The 26,419-nt window shown below is 43.4% G+C and overlaps 1 protein-coding gene and 1 long non-coding RNA gene across 2 annotated transcripts in view; one reads left to right on the top strand and one right to left on the bottom strand.

Moving 5' to 3' along the window:
* Window positions 1-22,259, bottom strand: part of LOC148474884 (uncharacterized) — a 74,717-nt gene extending 52,458 nt beyond the window's left edge. Inside the window, exons 1-2 of the long non-coding RNA XR_015872819.1 lie at window positions 22,096-22,259; window positions 4,283-4,361 (exon numbers count right to left, since the gene is read on the bottom strand). This is a non-coding gene — a long non-coding RNA (uncharacterized LOC148474884). The remainder of the gene's footprint in view (window positions 1-4,282; window positions 4,362-22,095) is intronic.
* Window positions 22,208-26,419, top strand: part of ATP9A (ATPase phospholipid transporting 9A) — a 134,427-nt gene continuing 130,215 nt past the window's right edge. The window contains exon 1 of the mRNA XM_088458051.1: window positions 22,208-22,413. Within this exon, the coding sequence (XP_088314177.1) occupies window positions 22,346-22,413 (68 nt within the window). The 5' untranslated portion in view covers window positions 22,208-22,345. The remainder of the gene's footprint in view (window positions 22,414-26,419) is intronic.

Genomic DNA, 26,419 nt, shown 5'->3' on the forward strand with positions numbered 1-26,419 from the left:
AGCTAAAAATGTTGGGAAACCCCTGACCCCCTACTTGGTCCTATAATTGCATGCAAATATTGGTTGTTAGAACCAATAATAGCCTGAAATTTGCACACCAAATTTAATTTAAGCATTTACTTAAAAAACTTGCTATATAATATATATATATATTTTTTTTTAATTGGTTTAAAATTAATAAAACAAGTGTTATGCATGTAAAAAAAAAAAAAGCCTTTTGATGCATTAATATATATTTTTCTTTGGGACAGAAACAATTGTTTCCCAATTTTTTTATATATATATATATATATATATATATATATAATGTAGAAAACAGAGAAAGGGCACTCAATGGGACTTATGCAGCAGATGTAATAGATACCGCAGATCTAGGGAAACAGAGTATACTTGCCAGTAATAGAAAATTGGTCACAATGCCCTTTAAATTTTTGTGGAGGAAAACCTTGAGGCCAATTGGAAATGTCCCTTAATGTTTTCTTTTTTATATATAATAATTTAAGCTCTTAACTTGAACTTTCAAAAACAAGATGTATATTGCTCCAAGTTGTAGAGGGGGTCATTAAGGGCATTAAATACATATACCCTTATGTATAAATAGGGTCCATACCTGTAATCTTTTTATATGTCTGATTGCTCTCCTGTCTATTTAAGAAGTTAAATTGTTTTTGCTGACTAGCTCCAGGATTCTAGAACCTTCTGAAAGATTGTCACACAAATGATGTGACATAACTCATGTATATGAGTGATCCTCCTTTCCTGGCGTGCCAGGCCTCAAAATGAAGCTGGGTTGAAAAGGTGGAGCTTCTACATAATGCCCAGTTTAAAGCTGATCATTTGTCCTTTTTATTGAATTGATTTTCTTACTGATTTCATCTTGTTTGCTTAATGCTCACTAAAATTATTGTTGCTCTGGAACTATTTCAGGCTTCCAAAGCTTAAAATCTGTTAAAATGTTTGATTTAACATGACCATTGTAACACCATAACCCTTGTGAAACAATCTTTTGTATAGTGGTTCCTAAGCCTTAAGTGTGGTTGTTCTAGACCAGGGGTTTCCAACTCCAGTCCTCAAGTACCACTAAAGCTGCATACACACACAACGATTTTTTTAATGATTATCGTTAAACGATAATTGATGGCAAAAATCGTTCACTTTCTGAGTCAAACTATGAACGATTATCGTTCATGCGCGTTCACGTTTGTAGTTTGTCGTTCAGTCAGACTTGTCAACTCAACGATTTTCATTAAGGGAATATGCAAAAATCGTTTGTAGTTCCTAAAAATCGTTCATGACATTTAGTAAATGAACAACTTTAGTAAACGATTTTAGTAAATTTTTTCAAGGGAAAAAATCGTTTACTCAAATCGTTCATTAAAAAAATCGTTGTGTGTGTATGCAGCTTAACAGTTCATGGTTTGTGAATCTATTTAATCATGTACAGTAATCTGCGTTGCTGGGTCAATTATCCCACCTGCTTCCACAGACAAACCCTTAACCATGACCTGTTGGGAAAGCTAGGGGTTGTGGTGGAGAATCAGTATTATAAACTCCTCAAACAGCAGAGCTGATTGCAGAGCAGTTAACTAATGTAATGTTAGAGGCTGGTGTGCAAAATTTATCTATAGTGATCCTGTTACTTGACCGTAGCATCTAGTACCATAAGGAGCCTGCAAGGAAGAATGTACACCAAAACTCACAAGTACAATCCAAACTTGTAGGTATAAATAGATAAGCTTATTTCTTCATAAAGCACATGTAGTGTTGTACAAGGGAGATAAAGCAAGTAATACTGGTGCCGCAAATGGCTGCGTCACTAGTACAAGCAAATGACAACGACGTAAAGCCAACACCGTCCTGCCACGTTATCTATATCAGTGTCCTAAGAAGCAAATCGCATTTTCGAATTCCTCTGTTCAAACTAAAGGCGAAAAAAAGCAGGAGATGTCGAAATAGAAACTAAATTTCTTGCATCTTGTTTGTGGGACAGTCCAGTGGTTAGTGCTGCTGCCTTGTAGGCCTGCGGTTATGTGAGTTCTAGTCTAACCAGGGCACTTATGTGTGGCGTTTGTTTCCTTCCAAAAACCTACTGATAGGTTTATTAGCTGCTGACAATAAATATATATTAGAGGTGTAACTAGGGTATGCGGCTCCCAGGGCAAGATGAAAAATTGCCCCTCCCTTTTTGGCACGCATGTCAAAACTGGGCATTGCTACCTGACTCTTATAGATTAATAAGAATTTGTATTAGATTGATAGTTAGAATTCACAGGCTTTCTCGATTGTAGCAGGTGGCTCAATTGGTAAGCTATCTGCCTGCAAAGTATGAGGTGACAGGTTCAATTCCCAACTATGACTGCATTTTAAATTAAGGCAAATGTAAAGTAGCTTGATATAGTTGGAATTCACAGGCTTCCCTTGTGACAGCAGATGGCTCACTGGTAAGCTGTCTGACTGCAAAGCATAAAGTATACAGGTTTGCTTCCCAGCTATGACTGTAGGGGATGAGATGTGATCAGATGCAGAGAGGAGATGCCGGGCTGGGGAAGTTTCTTGTATAACGGCAACTTCAGGATACTGTGCCCTGCTCGACCCCATCCCTCTTACTTACGACACTGAGATTATATATAATCTATATCTCAATCTAATATACTCATGTGTGTGTATGTTGTAGAGAATGTAGATTGTAAGTGCAACTGGACCAAGGGCTGATTTGAATGATTAAGTATTTAAGCTGGGCATCCACTATACAATTTTCTGTCAGATATCTGTCCAATCTGGCTGGTTGGAATGAAAACCTGATAATGTATGGGAACAAATGACAATTGTCCATTTACTCACAAACACTGGAAAACAGACAAAAATAGTTGTTCAGACAAATTGGTTAAATTTGAACAATTTTTTTTCTTTGTCCTTTTTTCTTCAGTGTTTTAAACCATATGATCGACTGTCTTTTGCTCCCATACATTAGCAGGTTTTCATTCCAACCAGACAGATTGTACAGATATCTGACAGAAAATTGTATAGTGGATGGCCAGCTTTACTGTATACAGTGCTGCATGATATGGAGCACTGTAAATAGAAAAAATACCCTTAGTACACACTTACAGAAGGTGATATTTACAGTTGGGTCTATAGGCTTTGCTGCACATTAAAATTCCTCTAGCCTTTAAACGTGTCTTTCATGTTTTTGTTTTATTTCCTCCCCCCTCTTTCCACACAAAGTATTGATACTACAGTTTGTTGAATAATAGGGGAGAGAACACTGTGAACATTCATTATACCGCACAATGTTGTTACCGCACCTTTGCAATTTTACTCATCAATCTCTTGGTGAGCATTTGATATGTGGTCTGTATTCATCCTGATTAGATAGTTTCTATACGTGCAGGCATAGAAAGTAAAATCTGTTCTGCTCAAAAGCTACATTGAGCTTGTTGCATGTTCTACTATAACCTCAAAATATTGACTTCTTACATCTAACACTTCTAGTAGATGCTGGAAAGAGCTGTCTATGTAGCAGGAAATGTGTTATTCCAACAGGTTGTTCCAGAAGGAGGTACCTAAGTGGAGTAGTTGTTCACTGATATTACAATTGGCTCTTGTTCCATAATATAACCTGACTTTAGCCTTCCTGCACAGTAACCGGTCTTTAGGACTACAGTAAAAAGGTAGACAATACAAGTTAGACAGGCAATACGTCGACAAGGTCTAAAGGCCGACAAACTAAAGGTTGACTAGTAAGAATGTTGACCGGGCCATTAGGTTGCCACAAAAATGGTTGACACATTTATTTGTTTTGTTAGGGTTAGGCACTAGAAGGGACTGTTAGGGTCAGTCACCTACTCCAATGGTTAGGGTTAGGTACCAAGAGGGAGGGTTAGGGTGAAGATTAGGGCTAAAAAAAATCAATGTGTCGACCATTTGTGTGTCTACCTAATGTCCCTGTCGACCTATTGCCTGTCTTAACGTGTATTGTCTACTTAAACATTGTCTACCTTTTTATTGTAGACCTAGTGACCCACACCCTTCTTACACTGACTAACCTACTGAAAAACAAAAACTTTTTAGTAATATTAAACCCTTGCTGGCCAATATTTTGTAACTCTGTACCAGACTCATTTCATTTACTTGAAATGCATGAGTTGTAAGGGAGTAACTTTGTTTTAAAAAGTTATATCGCTCAGATTGGTACAGCTGGTGTGCATATACAGTATATATTGTTTTTAAATTAACAGGTGTGCTCCGTGTAACATAAGATAATGTGTTGTAATTCTCTCACCTGAAGGATACAGATAACGGGAACTTCCACAGTAGCTTTTTCTTTCCATAACTGTACTTCAAATCCAGAACAAACTTTCCTGAAACGAAAGATCAAAGTTAATGTTCAATGTGTGTAAGTGAATTAATCAATTCTCTTTCAATCTTCCCTTAAAGTGTAAAGAACTTTTATCCAGAAATATAAAAACTTGGATGTGCTAAACCATAAAATGATTCAGTTAGAAAATAGGAAATAAACTCCCCATCCAGTGGTATGATAACAATAATACCTCTTTCACACTACAAGCAATAACCCAGTTTACTGCACGTGAGCCAGTAACCTGGGTTACTGTGTAGTGTCGACGGGCAGGGTTGAAATAAGCTGGGTTGAGCAACATGGCATTTTAACCCTTTGCCATGAGAAGGGTTGAACACGTGTTCAACCCAGCTTGTGGTGCAGTGTGAACTGGTAACCCGTTCACGGCACAGTAAGAGCCGGCGCTTGGAGATGATCTGTTCTCCAAGTGCTGGCTCAGCACATGATGGAGGTGATGTCTTCGACCTGGCATTAATGCCGGGTCGGGCTGCCAGTCCGAAAGGGGTCTCACCCCGGATAGACGCGTCAATAAAATCCTGGGTGCAACCTGGCTTTCAGGTGTGAAAGAGGTATAAGGGGGAGATGTACTGAGCTCTAGAAAGTGATAAACTACCAGCCACTCAGGGCCTGATTCAGACATGGTCGCAAGGCTGCGTTTGCACACAGCCTGTCGAAGCGAAAATATGCTAATGACCGCATACGCAATGTAACCGCAGCACAATAAGTAGACACCCAACACTACATAATGCTGCTTACTTCACTTTACTTACTTTCTCGCAAGACGGTGAAAACATCGGTAACATCGAGAACCATCAGACCCATACGCACAAGTTGTGGTTGACTTGACCCTACCGCAGACATTGCTAATGTTTGTGTGTAACTAGACGTTGGGATGCGTATGCCGTCGCTGGGGCCTAATTATGCATGCCCCTGAAATGGCGTCTAAACGCCCAGGCCCGCCTGCGTTTCTCTGACCACCCCCCATCACCACCCTGAAACGGTCACTTCCTGTCAATCGCTGTTACCACTTTATAAAAAGTGTGCAATTGACTGCTTAATTTATTCAATCTTTATTTAGCTAGGTTTCCTGAGGAGAGAAATACCAAATGAATACATGTATAAAGTATTTCATTTAAGGAACTCCATAAATATTAGATTCAATGGGCTTGATTCAATTGAATGCGAATTAAAAAGCGCCGGGATTGAGCTCACGAAGCTATTCAATTCAGTGCGCTGTTAAGTATTTCTTCCTGCACCTGTCAAGGGGTGTGAGCAGAAATCTGACAAAAGTACAGGTGCGAGGCTGTTTTCTGCCCTTAGCGCCACGGAAACAGCATCGCGCCGGGAAGATTGAGAATGCTCATTCTTGCGACTAAACACATTGTTTAAGGCAGGAGAACGGGCAGTCTCCGATCTAACAGCGTGCTGAATTGAATAGCTCCAGGAGCTTCCTCCCGGCGCTATTTAATTCACGTACAATTGAATCGAGCCCAATGTGCTTGGGTGGTATGTAGTCAGGAAGCTGACGGTCGAAATGCCGACAGCTAGCTTCCCAACAGTGAAATCCCGGCATGGGACTAATGATTGGCGTCTAAATAACGACGCCTATCATTAGCCCCACGCTGAAATCCTTACACCCAGCATACCGATCGTAGGTAACCCGGGCATCGGGAGCAGATAGCTGCGCGGGGGGGAGAGGTTTAGGGTCTCCCGGGGGTAATTAGGGTTAGGCCCCCCCCCCCCCGGGTTATGCAAGGAGAAGGGGGATTAGGGTCAGGCACCCCCGGGAGGGTTAGGTTTAAGGTGTGGGGAGGGGGGTTAGATTTAGGCACCCCTAAGGGAGGGTTAGGTGGGGAGAGCGGGTTTGGGATAGCCTACTTACCTCCACTGTCGAGATATTCATCTGCCGGCCTTCCGGCTTCGGTATTTCATCTGCTGGGCTGACGTCCAGTGGTAATACATACCAATTCCTCTTGGATCTGTTAGTGCAGCCTGGCAGAAGAGATCTGAATCAAGCCTTCACTATTTCCTTAGTCTGCTAAAGTTATGAGAAAATCCTATTTACGTTAGGGGGCTTATGTAATAGGTTCAGTGATTATGGAACTGGCCAGATTGGAGGGAGTTTGCTGTAAAAAATAAAGCAGCAATCACTTTTCAAGGCAAAATCAGCCTTATCACTGATAGTTGCTTTAATTTAAATCCCGCTAGTTTCATCATCTGGAATACTTAACCCCCTATATCTCCTTCTAAACCAAAAGCCTTGTGCTTAGTGGTTGGATTGAGAGGTGGGCCCAGGTGCAAAAAAGTGCTTTGGGCCCCCTCCCTTCTATGTTCCATGCTGAGTTCACAATATGCCACATGACTGCCAAACAATATAAACAGCATCCCAGTGTCGGTGGTAGTTCCACCCCTGATTGTGCTCTCTGCATTGAATTTTGTAATTAGTGGCCGTCAGGCTAGTAACCAGACCTCTGCAAGCATTCAGCAATGGCAACACACTCTGATTACTGTGACTGCCATCTTTAATGGCTGTTTGTAAATAATAATCTATAGACATCCGTTCTCTGGAATTGCTGTTTATTATTAAAATGACAAATATTCTGTTGCAAAATATACATTGAGACTTCATTACTGTATTAAGGTTGCTATAGTTTAGTGAAAATGTTCAAGTAAGTATCTATACATAGTATAAAATAAAGTCCCTGGTAAGCATCTGTCTGTTTGTTTGGGCTAAACTCATGAACCATTGGACGGATCTTGATGTAGTTTTTACTATTCTATAGAGTATTTACAGAGGAAGGTTTTGGTATATAAAACCTTTAATATATGACAAAAGGGAGCCGAGCAGTGACGATTTTAGTGAAGCAAGTCAATTAAAAAACGGACGTCGGAGCGCTTTCTTGGCTTACACTGCCTAAACCGTTTAAACTATAACACCGCAACGGATTTTTTTTTATTTTTTTTTATACCATGTAGAGACTGATCCGTAATCTTCGGTTTCTCCAGTAAAATGTAAGTAAGCACTGTTTATTGATACACAATTTTAGTTTTTCCCTTTTATTACCGTTCCTATTTCATCTATGTGAAAAACGATAATTTTAATATGGATTCAAATTTATGCTTTGGTATAACAATAAATAAAGCACAGGGACATACACTTAACGTGGCTGGAGTTGACCTAAGTGGAGACTATTTTTCTCATGGATAACTTTTACGTGGCCCTTTTGCTTGTCACATCACAACTTTTCATATTGGCGTCTGGAGGAACAATGACTAATGTAATCTACAAGGACATCTTTTGGTTGAAAAGACTATGCCGTTATAAAAGGATCGTTCTATTGTTATATTGTTCCTTGCTTTATACATCTTTCCCCACTTTGTCCTTTCACCACATGAAATAACATAAAACACCCACAGAGTTCTCTTAATAATATTTACTATAATCAAAATTATACATACATAAACCTGATACAAATAACTACAAAATTATATATTCAATTATACATATAAGATACAGTTAACACACACACACCTATATATCTCACCATGGTTCAATATAAGCAATTAACCACTATCTCCCAATACCTGGCGCTGATAATAGTAATTAAATTATTAAAGCAATAATACACCCAAAGAGCTTGTGTGGGCTCACATCAACAGCAATAGATTAAAACAAAAAATAGTGATGCACTAATCAAAAAGGGTAATGTCCACAATATGGCAGAAACAAGAATTCAGGACACCATCTGTTTAAATCAATACATTTTATATTATAAATACGTATACATCAATATCTAAAAACTAAACATCTATAACTTCTCATTAAAAATATATAACGCTGCTGACAAAATTTTGCAGAGTAAGATATGGACAGCCTCAAACACGGAAAAAAAATATTAGTTACAATCAGTAGCAGACTGTTTCAAAATAATATCAATTTGTCAGTGATCTCACCAGACAAAATAACATATTACGAAGTCCCGACAGCTAAGTCCTGGATGGATGAACAAGTCCTATTACTCATATCTTGGGTTTTTACTCCTAGTTGTTTGGTGGAAGTATTTGAGTCTTCAGATAATTGGAACCTATATACACATTCCTGTACTTGTATGGAGCGTCTGACATCTGCAGCCCCTCAGGCTGGACGTCACTAATGATCCTCTAGGTCTCCGCATAGACCAAAAGCTGGACCAGCGCTGGTAAGTAATTGCGGCTCCAATCTCCGAATGGCTTTATGACGTCACTCGCCACTGGTAAAGGGAGCTCTTGGTCTCTATAACAGCTGTAGCAGGAGACCAATAATGTCCTTTCAAGACTCAATTCTCCGTATGATACTGGCTTTACTGAACAACTGCAACTGCTACAAATTCCGGAAAAACAAGGCAATGTCACTCTGCAGTTTGTCAGCACTGGGCAGGTATATCTCTGATAAAGCTCCTATAAAAGGAGCGAAACTAGTCAAAGAGAATCTCCTGCTCACTAAGAGCTGATTTATATACCTGACCTCCTTCAGCTAAAGTGAGGTATTGCCCAATTATTCACAACACCTGTAACAATAAATCAAGCACACATATATCTCGCAAATATCTAAAGTTACTTTTAAACCTCTACATCCATAAATAAGTATTCAAATACACATAAGAAATTTACAAGATTATATATATATATATATATATATATATATATATATATATATATATATATAAAATCACACATGGTGTCCTGAAAATATCATATAAATGCAGAAAACAACTAAAGAGAATTTAATTTTTATTTTTTTTTCTGTATATATAAAAATTTAATTCCCAAACGGAACTGAGTATTGAACTTTGGTCTCCTTATATGGGAAGTAATGTAAATAGCACTACTCCATCACTGATATTAATTAGAAAAGGGATCTCAAGGAGGATAAACTAAAATGCATAGTAAAGCTCTTCAGGATCTATTTAGTAGATAAAAAAATAACATCATTGTCTTAAACTATAGAACACATACGTAAAAGGGATGGAGACTGTGCTACCCAATTCCTGCTTAATACTAAATAGCCCATTATTATCAATATAATATTGAATTCAAACTCCGATCACTGTATAAACATAAAAAAACAAACCACAATTGGTTATTACCCCTACACTACCAACATAGTTACCAAATGGGGTCAAAGTATCTGAACTTATGTAATAACCCAGATAATACACCCAACCTAACAAAATATACATACTACCCACTAAGAAATGTATAGATTGTTTACAAGTAGCCTATGTACCTCACACCAACAAATGAAGATCAACAAATTGATTCAAAATCGATATTGTCATTTAAACCTAAATGGTGTAATGTTTGTAACTTAAATATCTATAAGGCCTCCTTAGCACAACCTATCTCCTCCCCTCCTGGTGGGGACGATGTGTTGAATGCCTATACATTTCAAATCTGTCGGGGCCTCCTTTATGATACTTGGAGAAATGTGCAGATACGCTATGTAAAGCACATTTTTTAAGAATATTAAGAATGTACTCCCTGAACCTAGTTTTAAGTTGTCTGGTAGTTTTGCCCACGTACTGGAGCCCATATGGACACTCCAGTACGTATATGCAGGATGAAGTATCACAATTGTTAAACTCATTTATACTATACACCTGCTTGTTAACTAAAGATGTTACTGTCTTAGCCCTATGTAAAATAAACTCACAAGTGATACATCCTGTATTGTTACATCGATAACAACCCTTTAAAGGAGGGGGCAACCAATTCCCACTACACGAATATGAGATTTCAGAACATTGGGGTCAGGATATTTTTTAGGCTGCTATTTTTCTTAAACACAACTCTAAGATGGGGGTCCAATATTTCATTAAGAATAGGATCCTGCTGTAATATATTATAATTTTCCATCAATACTTTTTTAATTGTATGTGATTTATTATTACATTTGGACATATAAAACATTTGGTTATTTGATTTATCCACACTAAAGATTTTCTCATCTATTTTATCATGATCCAACTTGCTAGATTTAGGGATTAGAAGGTCAGTTCTTACTAATTTCAAAGATCTATCATAAGCTGACTAACATGGGTTTAGGGTAACCTCTTTCTAAAAAGTCTGTAAGTAGTTGATCTGCCTGTACACAAAAATCCTCTTGATTAGAACAATTGTGTCGCAATTTATTAAACTGGCTTTGAGGAATTTTCCAAAGCCAAGGTTTGCAGTGATTGCTACTAAACTTAAGATAATTATTAGTATCTACTTTTTTTTATAGTTGACTGTATAAATATTTGAGCCCTTTGAGGAGATATTCAGATCCAAGAAATGAACAGAACTGTGATCAAATCAATGTGTAAAATTTAGATTATAAAAATTAATATTCAAATACTTAACAAACTCAAGTGCCAAGTGTTCCCCAACTTTGTTCCCATAGGACACGTGTTGTTGTGGAAGCGGAGTCATTCACCATTTGGATGACTACCCATTTATAAAAAACATCTATGTCTACCAATGCATACTGACAATTGCGGCTGCCGACTGGTAGTGGTCCTATGAAATCAATATGTAAAACAGCCCATGGCCCTTCTGCAGTAGGCACATGCTGTAATACTTAAGAACTGATGCCCAAGGGTTGATTTGAGCACACACAAGATATTGTTGGGTAACATTTTCTACAGTTTTTGACATTCCTGGCCAGTATAATTTATCTTTTAAAAGTGATAAGAGTTTATCCCGGCCAAGGTGTCCTAGAAGCTGATGATGATCGAGCCTTGTCAGTTCCACTTGAAGATGTGAGGGTACAGAAGGGGGACAGTTTCTAATCCTTCTCCATGTAAATGGCACAGTATACTTTGTCTGATAGACCAGGGATCTTGTGGTGAAATTCTGTGAGTCATAAGAACAGAGTCTTTTGCCTGTTCCTCTTCAAATGACACCGGCCCTTCATGAATGGGCTTTTTTACATACTGCCACCTGGACTGAGGGCAAAGTTTCAGCATCCGGTTCCCGAAAGATCTCAGATATTGCTGCCATTTTTGCCGCTTCATCCGCTGCATTGTTACCCAAGATCAGGGGATCGATCCCCTTTTGATGTGCAGGCCCTTTGATCATTGCTGCATCATCAGGATGGGGCTTACCCCATTCCAAAAGTTCTTTTAGAACTGAAACTTGCGCCAGAGGTTTATTGTGGCTGTCCACGAATCCACACTTCTGCCATGTCTCCAGGTGCATAGTAAGAGACAAAACTAAATATGCACTGTTGCTTTATATAGTATGTGGGCCTGGAGGTTGAAGAAGTAGTGCTTTCTTTACTGCCTCCAATTCAGTCCTTTGTGCTGACAGGTGGCCTGGTAGTCTAACAAGAATCTGAAGTTCTGTAGTCTCATTCAAGACTGCATAACCTGTCACATATGACCCATCAGTGTGTGAGTGGGACCCATCAACAAAGATGACTTTGTCATCTGGATGTGTGGTCTGTCATAAAAGGTGGTTAGGTTTAGTGAATGGAATTTGTCCACAGTCATGTTCTGTTCCTGCTGTATTTAGCAGTTGAGCCAAAACATATTTGGCTTTGTGGCTTATGGTGAGGTTACGTCCACTCAGTTGCATTATCCATCTCCATTAAACCTCTGCTAGGAGACTCCAGGGAGTGTGTCCTGAAGTAGAAGGGTCAATGGAGAGTGAGGGGTCTGCACCACCAGTGGTCTGAAACCTACAATATGTTCTGTCACTTTGACAGCGTAATGGATTGGAGCCAATTGTTTAGCACATTCATCAAAACCTTTTTCTACTGAAGAAAGAAGCCTGGAGAAATACCCTAGTGGTCTACTCACAGATCCTACTTGTTGTAGCAGGACCACTGATATAGACTCTGGGCCAGCATGGGACTGAATGGCCATTTTATCTTCTGGGTGTGGAGTGGCTAGCACTGGGGCAGAGGAAAGACTTATTTTCAGGGTAGAAAATGCCACTTCCTGTGTTTCTGCCCAGTCTTTTAATGAAGTTCCTCACCTCTTAGCAGTACATAGAGGGGCTTTGCTTTTATTGCAAAATCCTCTATGAACTCCCTCATGAAGTTTGCAACCCCCGAGAACTTGTGTAAGTCTTCTAGAGTACCAGGCTTGGGAAACTTGACCATTGCTTCAATACGGGCAGCCATTATACCTTTTGTCCCATGAGAAATCTTAACCCCCTAGGCATATGACCTCTGACCTAGCCAGGTTTTCCTTATGAGGAGCCCTGCATGAAAAAGGAGCCCTAACAATTCCTATAGAAGAGTTAAGTGCTCATCCATAGTGTCTGTATGGAGGAGTAAATCATCCACATATTACAATAGGCAATCTGGTTGTGAAAATGCACTCAACACTTTTGCTAGTGCCTGGTGAAAATATGTGGGACTGCTGTGTAATCCTTGGGGTAATACGCAAAACATGTATTGTGTATATTGCACAGTGAATGCAAATTTGTAACGGCAGTCTTCTGTCAATAATATTGGGAAGAAACCATTTGCTACATTAATGGTAGAGAACACTTGGCTTTTGCCATTTATTCTTGCTATTATGTCTGATGTTTCTGCAACCACTTGTGCCGACATTGGGGTGTACTTATTCAAAACTCTGAGATCAATGGTAATTCTCCAGATATTTGTAATTTCTTTTTAACAGGCCATAGAGGATTATTGCACTTGGAATCCCCATTGACTCTAACCAGTCACAGCTTCTATAACTGATTCCAAGGCTTCAGGGTGAAAATGATATTGATGTTGAGGTGGTGGATCTGGACCTTGTATGTCCATTTGGATATCAACCATCTTGACATCACAGTAATTTTTTCCTTGGGCCCATAGTTCTTGGTATTGGTACACAATTGGTTCAAGGCCTCTATTGTGAGAGATCTCTGGCCATTTGTGTACTATCATATTAGCAGTGTCTCCAATTGCATTTATGGGTGGTCCTAGGTGATGTTGCTTTATCATACAGACCTTTGAGTTTCTCTGGCCTCTCCACAACATGCAATTCACTAAATCTACGATCCACCCATTCTATGTCATTACATCAGTTCCAATGATGTTATCAGAACCAGAATAATACCACATTGGGATTTTTAATGTGAGGTTATTGCTGATTTGTAAATTGATTTTGTAAATTCTATGGGCTCTCACCCCCCCCCCCTTGGTGATCAAATCCAATCACCACACACTGAGGGCTGTCTGGCTGTAAATCATGTTCAACATTGGTGATTGAAATTTCTGATCCAGTGTCAAGCATGAATTTCAATAATCTGTTTTTTATTCTGGCCATTATATGGGGTCTCTCTGAGGAATCCAATATGAGATCACATATTGGAGTCAGATCCTTAGGGACCCCTAACCATCAATCTAGTTGCACCAGACTTCCACTAGGGGCATCTGTTGTGCGAACTGCTATCACTGCCTTTTGTACTGTGCAGTTGTTCACATGCTGTAGGCATGTCTGTGTTTGTTTTTATAGAGGTCCTGATGTATGTGGCTGCACATGGGTCGGTTCTTATACTTGTCCTGTGTGTGTGTAGTCACCACTGCAATGCATTTTTGCATCTGGTCTGTGGGCTGTATCTGTGTATGAACAAGAGACCCACAGAGCAAGTAGAATGAGCAGAGACTGTAGTCGGCACAGGAAGGCCCTGCGTGTAAGCCTGTTAGATAGTCATGCAAATCCATCTGGCCAGAGTCTGTTTGTTAGCTGGCCATCCCTTCTTGTGGAATCCATATAGGACTAAGAGGGAGTTCAATTTCCAGTTGGAAGTAGTACGGTCCACATAGATCTTTAGAGCACGGACCACATCCAAAGAAGCCTCACCTGCCGAGGGGTCTGGTGACTTAAAAGCCAGAACCACAATTTCTGCATTCAAGTGGAAGCGAGAAACCACCTTGGGAAAGAAGCCTGGGTGTGTTCAAAGAATAGCCCTATCCTGATGAAATATCAAAAAGAGGGAGCGACATGATAGCGCCCCTAACTCCGATATCCTACGGGCAGATGCTATAGCCAGAAGAAACAGAATCTTCATAGTGAGCCATTTGATATCCACTGATTTCAGAAGTTCAAATGGAGGTTCCTGAAGTGCTTTGAGCATCACTGACAAATCCCATGGAGCCACAGGAGGAATAAAGGTAGGTTGTGTACATAGAACACCTTGCATGAAGGTGGGGACATCCGGTATGGAAGCAATCTTGCGCTGAAACCAGATAGACAAAGCAGAAACTTGCACCTTGAGAGTTGCCAGGCGGAGGCCTAGATTCAGTCCAGCCTGAAGAACGGCAAAAATTCAAGAAACTTTAAAGACCTGAGGGTCTAAAGCTTGGCATCCACTATACCATTTTCTGTCAAATATCTATCCAATCTGGCTGGTTGGAATGAAAACCTGGTAATGTATGGGAGCAAATGAAAATCGTCCATTTGCTCACAAACACTGGAAAATAGCCAAAAATGGTTGTTCAGACAAATTGGTTAAAACACACAAATTTAACCAATTTGAACAATTTTATTTTGTCCTTTTTTTCAGTGTTTAAAACAATATGATCGACTGTCATTTGCTCCCATACATTACCAGGTTTTCATTCCAACCAGCCAGATTGGACAGATATCTGACAGAAAATTGTATAGTGGATGCCCAGCTATAGTTTTGTGGAGCACACCATTGGAAATATGAATGCCAAATTCTGTGGTAAATCCTGGCTGAGGCCGGTTACATACCAGTATGTTGATTGTCCCCAGTCAAGGCAATGTTGCCAATCGGCCCTGGAAGGAGTGTTGGCCGGTTACTGCGCCCCACCCCTCGGAGGCTTGCATCTGTTGTGAGGAGAGACCAGTCCAGGATCCAAAAGGGACGACCCTGGTTCAAATGGGGGGTCTGTAGCCATCAGGCTAGGGACAGGCGAACCTCTGGGGGGAGGCTCATCATCTGGGATTTGAGAAGATGGGGTAGACCATTCCACCTGGACAGGATCAGGTGTTGTAGGGGCTTGGAGTGAATCTGGGTGAACTCCACCATTTTGAAGGTGGACACCATTGATCCCAAGGCCTGTATTGCAGAGTGAACTGACACTCTGCGATTGTGAAGCAGTATACGTAGTCTGTACTGTAGTGCTGAAATCTTGTCTGCCGTCAGGAAGATTCTCTGAACTCGAGAGTCCAGGAGGGCTCCCAAATGTACCATCTTTTGAGAGGGTGTCAGGAAAGACTTTTTTAGTTGGTCAGCCAACCGTGCATTTGTAGAAAGGTAATTTTTACCTGTAGATGACGTTGAAAAGTCTCGGGGGAGCTTGCCAACAGCAAAAGATCGTCCAAGTATGGGAGCAGTCTGATCCCTTGACGACAAAGAGAGGCTGCCATAACTGCCATGATCTTGGTAAAGACCCGAGGGGCTGTTGAGAGGCAAGAGATATTGTTGATGAGAAGGCGCTATTAGTACATGTAGGTAAATGTCATGAATGTCCAGGGATACCATAAAATCTCCAGGTTCCATAGCTAGGATAGTAGAACGGAGAGTTTCCATACGAAACTTGGGCACCCTGATAAACTTGTTCAGAGATTTGAGATTGAGGATAGGCCGATGAGACCCATTGGGCTTCTGAACAAAGAAAAGGGTAGAATTATAGCCCTTGCCCCGTTGAGAGGAGGCTACTAAAATTATTACTCCTGAATTCAGTAAGTACTGAATGGCTTTGTGGAGTAGCAGGGCCTTGGTTGAGTTAGATGGAGGTCCTCTGCAAAAGAACTGTTGGGGGGGTCACCTCAGGAAGGAGGGGGCATATCTGTCGGGGACCCCAGATATCTGACGTGGTTTGATGCCACACTTGGGCGAATTGAAGAAGTCTGCCTCCCACCCTGGGAGCCCCCAAAGAGAGGCCGCCCCCTCAGGCTGCAGGCTTGTCCTCAGACCTGGCAGGTGGACGTCTAGTAGCCCAGGCCTGTTTGGCCAGTAAGGCTTGGAGGCCTTGGCTGATGTCTGTTGCCGTGGAAAGGACTGTGGAGGAAACAGATGTTTGTTCATGAACAATATGTCTAGAAATGCATATTAATAAAAAGGTCATAAGGGAGCTTGACTGTTATCAGGGCTGTAGAGAGCCTTGCCAGGTCCCGTTAATTTTATGAAGAGGAGTGCATGGCCACGTCTACTTAAAAAAATAAGGATTTGATGTGCTCCTCAGCCATGGGCAAATCCAGGAGGGAGGGGAACAATCAGTTTGATCTCAGTTCCCAACCCCCCCCCCCCCCACCTGTACAGCCAGAGAAGACTTCTGCTGCTGGTCAGTGGCAGCAGCCTCCCTGGTCCCACTGCATCCCAGCACAGAGCATTGTGTGCTGGGCTGGGGAGGTACAGGCTGTTGCCAATGACATATAAGGGAGGGGTTTTGGCGTGGGTGGACCAGTGCTCCTGCCTGTCCCCTCCATCAAGAAACCCCCCCCCCTTTTGGCACCCCTGATTGTTATATGAAGTGATACTGGAGCCTATTCATCGTTCTTTATGGGCCCATGCAGAAACACTATATTCTGCATGTTTTTTGCAATGGGCCCATTCAATTAGGGACCTGATGGGGCCACCTAGTAATTCGGAGTTTGCCTGCGGGAACCAATGCCATCTTAAACGCCATCCCATATTACACTATTGCAGGATTTTTGTGTTTTTGAGCCCCAGCAGCAACTTAAGGAACCAGAACCATGAGGACATACTAAAGGCAACCTTGCAAGTATCACTCTAGTACGGAGTTAATAACACCTGGGAAGTGGAGAACCTATTTGTTTTTGCACACTAAGCTGGGTACACACTAGTTTGGGTGACCTAACAATTGGTAAGTGTATAAACACTTACCAATCGTTTAGGTAATATGTCTGAGCAGTTAGTGCTGACATCTCATAGGGTGCACAGGGAGATTTTGGGGTGTAGGCGATGGGAACCAATCCGGGCACCACGCAGGATGCATTGGGTCCACTCTCCCTATACCCCACGCCCAAGCCAGAGACACCTCCGTTAATAACAAGCCAAAGGCCGGAAGAGGATAGGAGAGAAGGAAGACTAGAACACTCAAGAATCACTTTCACAGAGAAGGAGATGGGAAACCAGTGACCAGAATGATAGCCCATATGAAGCCAGGTGCGTCAGGGCGGATGCCCTGTGGACCCTATGGACTTCGAAGATAGAGAGTTAACCAAGGTATGTTCTTACCATAACTCTCATTTTCTTCTTCAGGGTCCATAGGCTCCACAGGGAGACCTTGGGGATATCCCAAAGCAGTCTTTTTAAGGGTGGGGACGCTCCTGTGCTGAGAGGAGAATCCGGCGCCCAAAGGAAGCACCTGAGAGGCAAAGGTATCAAAGGCATAGAACCTCAGAAAGGTCTGGACAGAAGACCGCGTGGCCACCTTACAAAGCTGAACAGCCGAGGCACCACAGCGAGCTGCCCACGAGGGACCCACAGACTGAGTAGAATCAGCCTCAACAGAAGTTGGAACAGGCAGGCCTGCCTGCGTGTAAGCTTCTGAGATAGTCATACAAAGCCATCTAGTCAATGTTTATTGCTGGCCATCCCTTCTTGTGAAATCCATAGAGCACAAACAAGAAGTCTGATTCCGAAGAGAACTGGTCCGGTCCACATAAATCCAGAAGGCGCAGACCACATCCAATGAGGCCTCACCAGCCGAAAGGTCTGGTGATAGAAACGGCGATACAATAATTTCCTGATTAATATGGAAACTAGAAACAACCTTAGGAAGGAACTCAGGGCGAGTACGAAGCACTGCCCTGTCCTGGTGAAATATCATAAAAGGAGGACGACATGAGAGCGCTCCCAATTCTGACACCATCCTGGCAGATGCAATAGCCAGAAGAAAAAGAGTCTTAGCTGTTAACCACTTAAGATCCACTGAATCTAGTGGTTGAAATGGAGGACCCTGGAGGGCCCGGAGAACTAATGCCAAATCCCAAGGAGCCACTGGTGGGAGAAAGGGAGGTTGAATCCGGGGGACACCCTCGAGGAAGGTGTGGATATCCGGAAGTGGAGCAATTCTACGTTGGAACCACCTGATAGTTCAGAGACATGCACTTTCAACTAGGCCAGGCGTAGTCCAAGGTCCAACTCAGCTTCAAGGAATGCTCGTATTCTGGAAATTCTAAACACCTGAGGGTTGTAAGCTCTTGTACAACACCAGTAGAAATATGTATGCCACACTCTGTGGTAGATCCTGGCGGAGGCAGGTTTACGCGCTCTAAGCATCGTGTTGATGACCGAGCTAGAGAATCCTTTTGACCATAGGAGGGATGTCTCAAGAGTCATGCCGTCAAATACAGACGATCCAGGTCCGGGTAAAGGCAAGGACCCTGACAACAGGTCCGGATGTTGAGGCAGCAGGAACGGAGTGTTGATGGAGAGACTCCGAAGATCTAAGTACCAATGATGTCTGGGCCAAGCTGGAGCTACCAGGAGGACAGTGTCTCCGTCTTGCTTGAACTTCCGGGAAGACTCAGGGAGACTGGAGGAAATAGGTACACAAACCGGAGGGTCCATTTTACTGACAGAACAGCCACCAGGCTTGCTGCGGCATCTCTTGTTCTGGACCCGTATGCTGGTAACTTGTGATTGTGTCGGGAGGCCATGACGTCCACCTGTTGGAGACACAATTTTTCCACTAGGAGTTGAAACACCTCTTGTTGAAGAGACCATTCCCCTGGATGCATGTCCTGACGGCTGAGGAAGTCCGCTTCCCAATTGAGAACTCCCGGAATGAACACTGCCGAAATGGCCGGGAGATGAGATTCTGCCCATGTCAAAGTGCGTGACACTTCTGTCATTGCTGCCCAACTTCGAGTGCCTCCTTGATGGTTGATGTATGCCACTGTGGTGGCATTGTCGGACTGAACCTGCACAGGCTTTCAGCGAAGAATGTGCTTTGCCATCATGAGCGCCCTGTACACAGTCCGAAGTTCCAATATGTTGATGGGCAGGGATGCCTCTACCGTTGTCCACCGGCCCTGAAAGGAGTGTGGACTCGTCACTGCGCCCCATCCCCATAGACTGGCGTCCGTTGTTATGAGTATCCAGTCCGGGATCCAAAAGAGGCTACCCTTGGTTAGATGAGATGTCTGTAGCCAGACAAGTTTCCACCTTCCTATCCGTAGGATCCTTTAAGGAAGAAATGGAAGGCATAGACAACATTGCCCCTTTAATTAACCGTGTAACGTGTGAATCCACTGCAGGGGGAGATTCCCACTTACAATGAGCCTCAGGAACTGGGTAACATGAGGTCAAATGTTTCTGAGGTTGATACCTCTTACCCGGCGTTTGCCAGGCTCCTGTACTGATGTCGGGGGGTTCGAGGCGCATGACGGGTTATAACACGTCATACATAACCCATCCCGAACCACATCCTCCTCACTGAAAACTGCAAGATTGCGACATAAGTACAGGAATGTGTTCATTACCCTTGTCAGACAAGTCTGCAGGGTAAATGACGCACAATAGCGCACTGTGGACCTCATTCAGAGCCGCTCGCAAAAAGCGAGCACTCGCTCTGAATGAGGGCGGACTTTTTTTTTTTGTAGCCGGCCTCCTGGCCGCCTGCTAAGCTGTGGGTGACCACCCACAGTTTTTGCGAGCGGCCAGGTGATGGTCGCGACCATCGGGCTTGCGACGAGACTCTTGTGGTAGGGTCTCGTCTGCCGCAAGCCCCAGTGAGCTTCCTGCTCTAATAGAGCAGGAAGCTCACTACTGACATCACGAGTGATGTCAGTAGGGCCGCCCTCAAACGGCAGGCGTTCCCGGGAACGCCTCCATTTGGCCAGACACCCCCCCCGACCCGCCTACAAAACGGGGCGAGCTGTCGATCAACATCGACAGCCGCCCCGTTTGTAGCGAGCTCCGGAGCGAGTGAATTTCTCACTCGCTCCGGGGCTCGCGTGCGCAGTGCCACACCATCGACCCGCTTGCGAGCGGGTCTGAATGAGACCCTGTGTACAAAGCAACTAAGAGAATGTATAGATACTAACAGGGAGCAATATACAGGTCCTGTCTTATGTTTGAGTAAGCTGCAGGGACCCGTTGCCAAAATATGGCACAGTACAGCACACAACAGTATGTGACAGAGCTCAGAAATATTGAATTATATATATATATATATATATATATATATGTGGGAGGTCAGGTATGAGCTACCCTAACAACACCTGTATTTAGGGCAGAAGGAAGGAAGGGTGTAGTCATAAGTTGAAAGATAGAAAAAAATACACAGATAGATAGCGCTAGCACAAGTCACATACAATGCAGGAAAGACGCTGCAAGGCGGCACTATACAACTACACAGACGTAGTGTCTGGTAGGAAATAGCGCTACATACGCTGACCCTGGGGAGAGTACACTGACTTTGGGGAGAGAGCTGTCCTGGGAGAACTGCGACTGCACCTTAGAAAATGGATACCGGAGACCTCATAGGGGGCGTGTTCGGAGGAGGAGAGCAGCTCAGGGAACCCAGACCGCAGTGGAAGGGTGTGCTGAGCTGAGGGGAGGAGCTGCTTAAACAAGGAAGCTGTCTCCCCTGGCTGATTATTAACCCCTGGGACGCTGGTTTACCGCACCAATATGTCCCTGGTGGTCAAGTGGAACGCGATGGCCGGAGCCTACATTCACCCCCAGCACCTCCGGTCTGTCCCCTGAGATTGGAGGTATCAACTGCCATTACACGTGGGTCACCTGTTCCCTTATGTCCGGGTGCAGTCTGGGTCCTCTCCGGGGGCCCTGGCTAGCGCTGACCCCTGGAAAGCCCGCCGAGATCCCCAGATCAGTTGCGACACTGGAGGGGTGGTGGAGCAGCAGCACAGACGTCCCTCGGACAGTCTGCTGCTGCTTGCTCTATTCTTAAGTAAAGTAAATAAAATAAGCTTTATGGGCTGATGAACAGCCCCCCTGCAAAATGGTGACCCGACTCAGGCCGGGCACCAACGAAACAGGTGCCTCTGGCTCGGGGGCGGGGTATGGGGAGAGTGGACCCAATGCATCCTTGGAGCTGAAATCTTTAACTGCGTGGTGCCCGGATTGGTTCCCATCACCTACATCCCAAGGTCTCCCTGTGGAGCCTATGTACCCTGAAGAAGATATTTAAATTTGCCTGCCCAATTGAGCTATCACTCACGACGTACAGCAGGTGTCTGGGCAATCGGCAGGTTTCTGTACACACCAGCAGATGACCGATATATCCTCATCTGCTGTGCTGCACAGCGGATCGGTTATGTCTGTGAACGACATTGTTCACAGAAATATCTACTGTACACACTCGGTGATGCACGATAGATATATCGCCCATTCAGTGGAACGGGCGATATATATAGCAGTGTGTACCTTACTTAAGAGTGGTTACACTATTGATGTTTTATACTATATAAAATTACCATATATTTTTTTTCTCACTCATTTTTTTGCATGTGAGCACATAATATTACCACTAGTATTACCCTATTTTATATTCCTTCTTGTTATGGTCCATAACTGATTGTTTAGGAGAGGAGAGACCAAACAATAAGGAAGATTGTGAAACACTAAAATCTGGTATGCATATACAGTATACTGTATATACATTCTTTACAATGCACAATTGTTCCTAATGTACACTGAAGATATGAAATAAGATTTTACAAGAATGTATACATATTTACACATAACATTTGTGCTGTATTGTTTAGTTTTTTTTGTGTGGAGCAAATGATAATTGGTTTAGTGATTGTTACCTGTGGTGATATACTGTATACCGCTCTTCCTGCACCGGAGGTGTCAGGAGGCCACAGTGGGGTTAATGTAGGTGCAGCCAATACATTGTATTTTGGACAATCCCTCAGCCCAGCAGCTCCTTGTGTCAGTCGGACTGGATTCGGAATAATAAAGGAGACAGACTCAAAGCAGCAGGAAACTGAGGGGAGAAGAGAGGCTCCACCTTCCTCCTGCATTCCCAGCAACACCCACAGCCCTACAGCGGCCAAGATGACGGATAATATTCCCCTGCAACCTGTCAGGCACAAAAAGAGAATGGACGGGAAACACAAGAGAGGGTGAGTAGGCCCGGAAATATCCCAGCCCGGGTGTGCGGTGCCCGGGAGCAGCCCCAGTGCCCAGCCAGCAGGTGTGGTGACTGTGGCCACGTTTAAGGGACACTGGCAGCCGGGGAGCAGGCAGTACCTTGCACTAACCCTTCTGGTGCTAGGGGGGAGAATGACACCTTAGAGTATTGTCTCTGGATCTCTCCTCTGGTTATGATAATCGTTGTCAACATCCACATAAATGTTATCCCTCCCTGGTATTGTCTCTACTCGTATACATAATGCAGACTATAGTATGTGTACAACAGCAGTGTTACATTACATGTGGGCTACGTTTAGGGCGTTGGTTAAAAAAATAATAATAGTAAAAAATAAAACATTTCATTTTGTATGTGTACATTGTTATAAGTATAGAAATCAATTGACCTTGTGGAAACTCCCAGTAAATGTGTTAGAACTGTGTTGCAAATATTTTTCTTATTGTGCCCCCTCAACAGTCACATCAGCGTGGGTACTCTACGCATAGGAGTACCACTGTATTTGGATTTTCTAATACCTTCTCAGATCACCAGCCAGTGAGAGAAAACATAATCCAGTCTTGTTATATTTGTTTATTTAAGTTGGATATGTATTATTTCATTGTAATCAAATTATTGTTATCTCTCTGATACTGGGGAATCTGCAGTGCCTTATAAATGATGGTGATAGGTGTGTGTGTGTGTGTGTGTGTGTGTATATATAAATTTAATCTGTGAATTACACAGTGTTCAGGCAATAAGACTACAAGGTCCAGCCACTTCTGAATGACTCCCTTCTAATAAGTGTCTGCTCTTGGGCTGTATGATTGATTGATTGGTAAAAAAAAAAAAAAAATGATGGTACTGTCCAAGTGGAGTCAAATAATATTTATTTATTCCTATAATATTAGATTGGCAGTGACGTGCGGTGAGGGCAATGGCTGGGGAGGCACACATGGAGATGGATCTGAGTGCTGGGAGCCTGTCTCACCCTCTACTCACTGTAACTCTCCCATCACTACACTAAGCATCAGTAGTGATTCTCTTACCTGTATAACTGGGTCTTCTCTTGCTGCTGACTGAGGTTCAATTTCTAAACACTGCAGTGCACTTTCTGGTCACATGACACATCCAAAGTGTCCATCAGTGATCAAGGCACCCCCTTGCGAGGCTGAGCTGTTGCTGCCTCATCTATCCCCTCCCTGGAGTCCCAGGGTGCAAGCTGAAATGGTGCGCCGGCAGTTGATCGTGCCCGACAGGAGCAACAATTGAATAGCTCTGTTGGGTGCGAAGGGGGGTAGAAACAAATGAATCCCGCCCTTTATGTGCTTGAACCTTGGATTCAATATATTCCAGACTTTGTATTACAGCAGAACGCCAATAGTAGACCAATAATTTTTTAGTCCCTATAAGGATATATCCCATCATGTGACTATCATTAGATGTAAGCTCCCCATGATATATATGAAACATCGTTAACAGAGGATCTAGACTGATACTGGTCCCAATAACCCTAGCAATTAACTCAAAAGACGTCAGTCAACATCCAGGTCCGGACCAGGCAAGTCCAGAACATATGGTAAATATCCCATACATGGCCGCAGTTAAGCCAGCATTGGTTAGAAAGGCACGGACAAATTGAGTCTGGTACAATCTGTATAGGAGATTATAAAACTGGATCCATCTTATTTGGTCAGCCACATGTGTGGCCATATTAGACACTAATTCTCTAAGTTATCATATTGGGCCATTTAAGGCTAATAACACATGGGAGCTTTGTTGTCACCGTAAACTTCTTGTTTCAAGACTTCTGCATTTGCATATATTGTAACTACCAGAAAAAAGCGCCAAATGCTTATCTATTTCAAGTGTCTCCAAGCTCGACCCTCTGCCGTTACCAAGCACAGCACTGGTCCATAGTAAGTGTCCACTGGAGAATGATCTGTCATCAACCAGGTGGTGTTGCAGCAGTGTAATCATACATACCCAGAAATTAGTGTAGGAAATTGTTGGTGGCAATGAGTTAACCTACCAGGATGCAGTGGAAGGAGTTGGTAACAGGTGGCTACTGATGATGAGAGGTATTCCCTATACGTCAGAAGGGCCAAGTAACCCACTTGGGATACTCGTGAAGAGTGAGTGACCTCCCCACAATCTGTACTTGCTGGCAGAGTATGGCTGGCAGAATGCAAACATTTTCGGACCAAATTCAGTACATAGTTGATGGCGCCGGGAGGGAGCTTCTGGAGCTATTCAATTCAGCGCACTGTTAGGTTGACTAAAGTATTTCTTCTCACACCCTACTGAGGGTGCAAGCAGAAATCCAACTAAAGTGCCGGCCGCGAGGCTGTTTCCCTGCCTAGCGCAGCAGCCTTGTGGTCTTCACTTTAGTCGGAGAATGCCGGTTCTCGCGACTAAACGCCCAGGTTGTCGCGAGAACTGTCATTCTCCGAATTAAGTTGTAATAGTTGGACTAAAAAGCACGCTGAATTGAATAGCTTCGGGACCAACTTCCCGGCGCTATTCAACTCTCTCTGAAATGAATCGCCTCCATATATTTGTGAGAAAATTATTTGCAAGTGGTCAAGAGCAGGTGCAAATAGCAAGTAGTGACGGATGCCGGCAGTAGCGAGCCACTTCTGATTTCGCTGTGTGTGAATGTACCCATTATGCTGATTGGTGCCTTCTCTATTGCTCTGGCCAGAGCCGGCCCTAGGCATAGACAAACTAAGCAAATGCCTAGGGACATCCAAGCCTGCCTAGGGCCGGTGGAGGTTTGGAGCAGGCATGGCCTGGCACCTGCTGCCGGCTGGGCAGAAACTCTGGCAGCTGCTACTTCTGCTATGTAGCATCCACGATCAGAGCTCAGCTGACAGCTCTTATCGGGCTTGGCAGCAGCAAACAGTGAGTGGGCAGCGGCAGAAGTTTGTGGGGGCGGAGCACCTGGACAGCGGCTATTGGTTAGCGCAGGGCCAGCTCTGAGGCATCACACAATCAGAATGAGCTTCTGCGCATGGACAGAGGCTCATTCAGGACTATAAGATAGTGGTTGCGGGAGGACTACTGCACCATGGGCCTTTGCGGAGCTCGGAGTAGTGAGTCACGGCTCTGGGTTCCGCCCCCAGCAATTATCACACACAGATGCGGCCTGCCAGCCTGAGATGGAAAAAGCGGGTCTGCAACCTGTGGCTTGCTGTACCTTGAGTCGGACAGCTCTGCAGGCTCCACTCAGGTAAAGTAAATTTGGAACTGGGAGAGGGCCGGGGTGCTGTGATGCTTACTGCTGGGATAGGGGTGGTGGGTGAGGGTGTGTACTGATTCCGTGCTGTGCTGGCCACACCCCTTTTCAGGATCCCACGGGGAAGGGGGAACCACCCAAAATCTTGCCTAGGGCACTAATTTGGCTAGGGCCAGCTCTGGCTCTAGCACATAGCCTATTATGTATGTTTTTATGCAGCTGTTTATTTTTTTCTACTTGCATTAAAGGGGGATTTGTTTGATGTAGTAGAGAAGTATTAAAATATTAATTAAAGTGTATTTTGCAAACAAAACTCTGCATAAATGTAAGTGGCATGTGCCTGGGGTAAACTGCGAACATAGATTACTGGTGCTGACTTGCACATCTTGTGACAGTTGCAACTTTACATGTATATGCAGTGTATTATTTTTAAACAAATGCAAATTGAGCCTGAATTTTAGAGCACAATTTTGGCCAACTCTGCATCAGCCCCACTAGCTTTAACATAATCTAAAACAGTGTTTCCCAATTCCAGTCCTCACAGCTCCCTAAGAGTGCATGTATTTCACGATTCCTTGCTTCATTATGCTTTTTAAAAGATCCACTGGTGGTACTACTTATTTCACTTGTGATTCTGTGAGGAGACCTGGAAAACATGCACTGAGAATCACTGTTGTAATGAGAGTGGGTAGTGTGTAGAGACAACACCACCAATCCTTTTGCTTCTACTCTTTGGTGCCAAAACCTGGGCTGTCCTGTAAAG

Source organism: Taudactylus pleione, unplaced genomic scaffold (assembly GCF_031769625.1).
Source record: "Taudactylus pleione unplaced genomic scaffold, aTauple2 ptg000803l, whole genome shotgun sequence".
Classification (NCBI taxonomy): domain Eukaryota; kingdom Metazoa; phylum Chordata; class Amphibia; order Anura; family Myobatrachidae; genus Taudactylus; species Taudactylus pleione.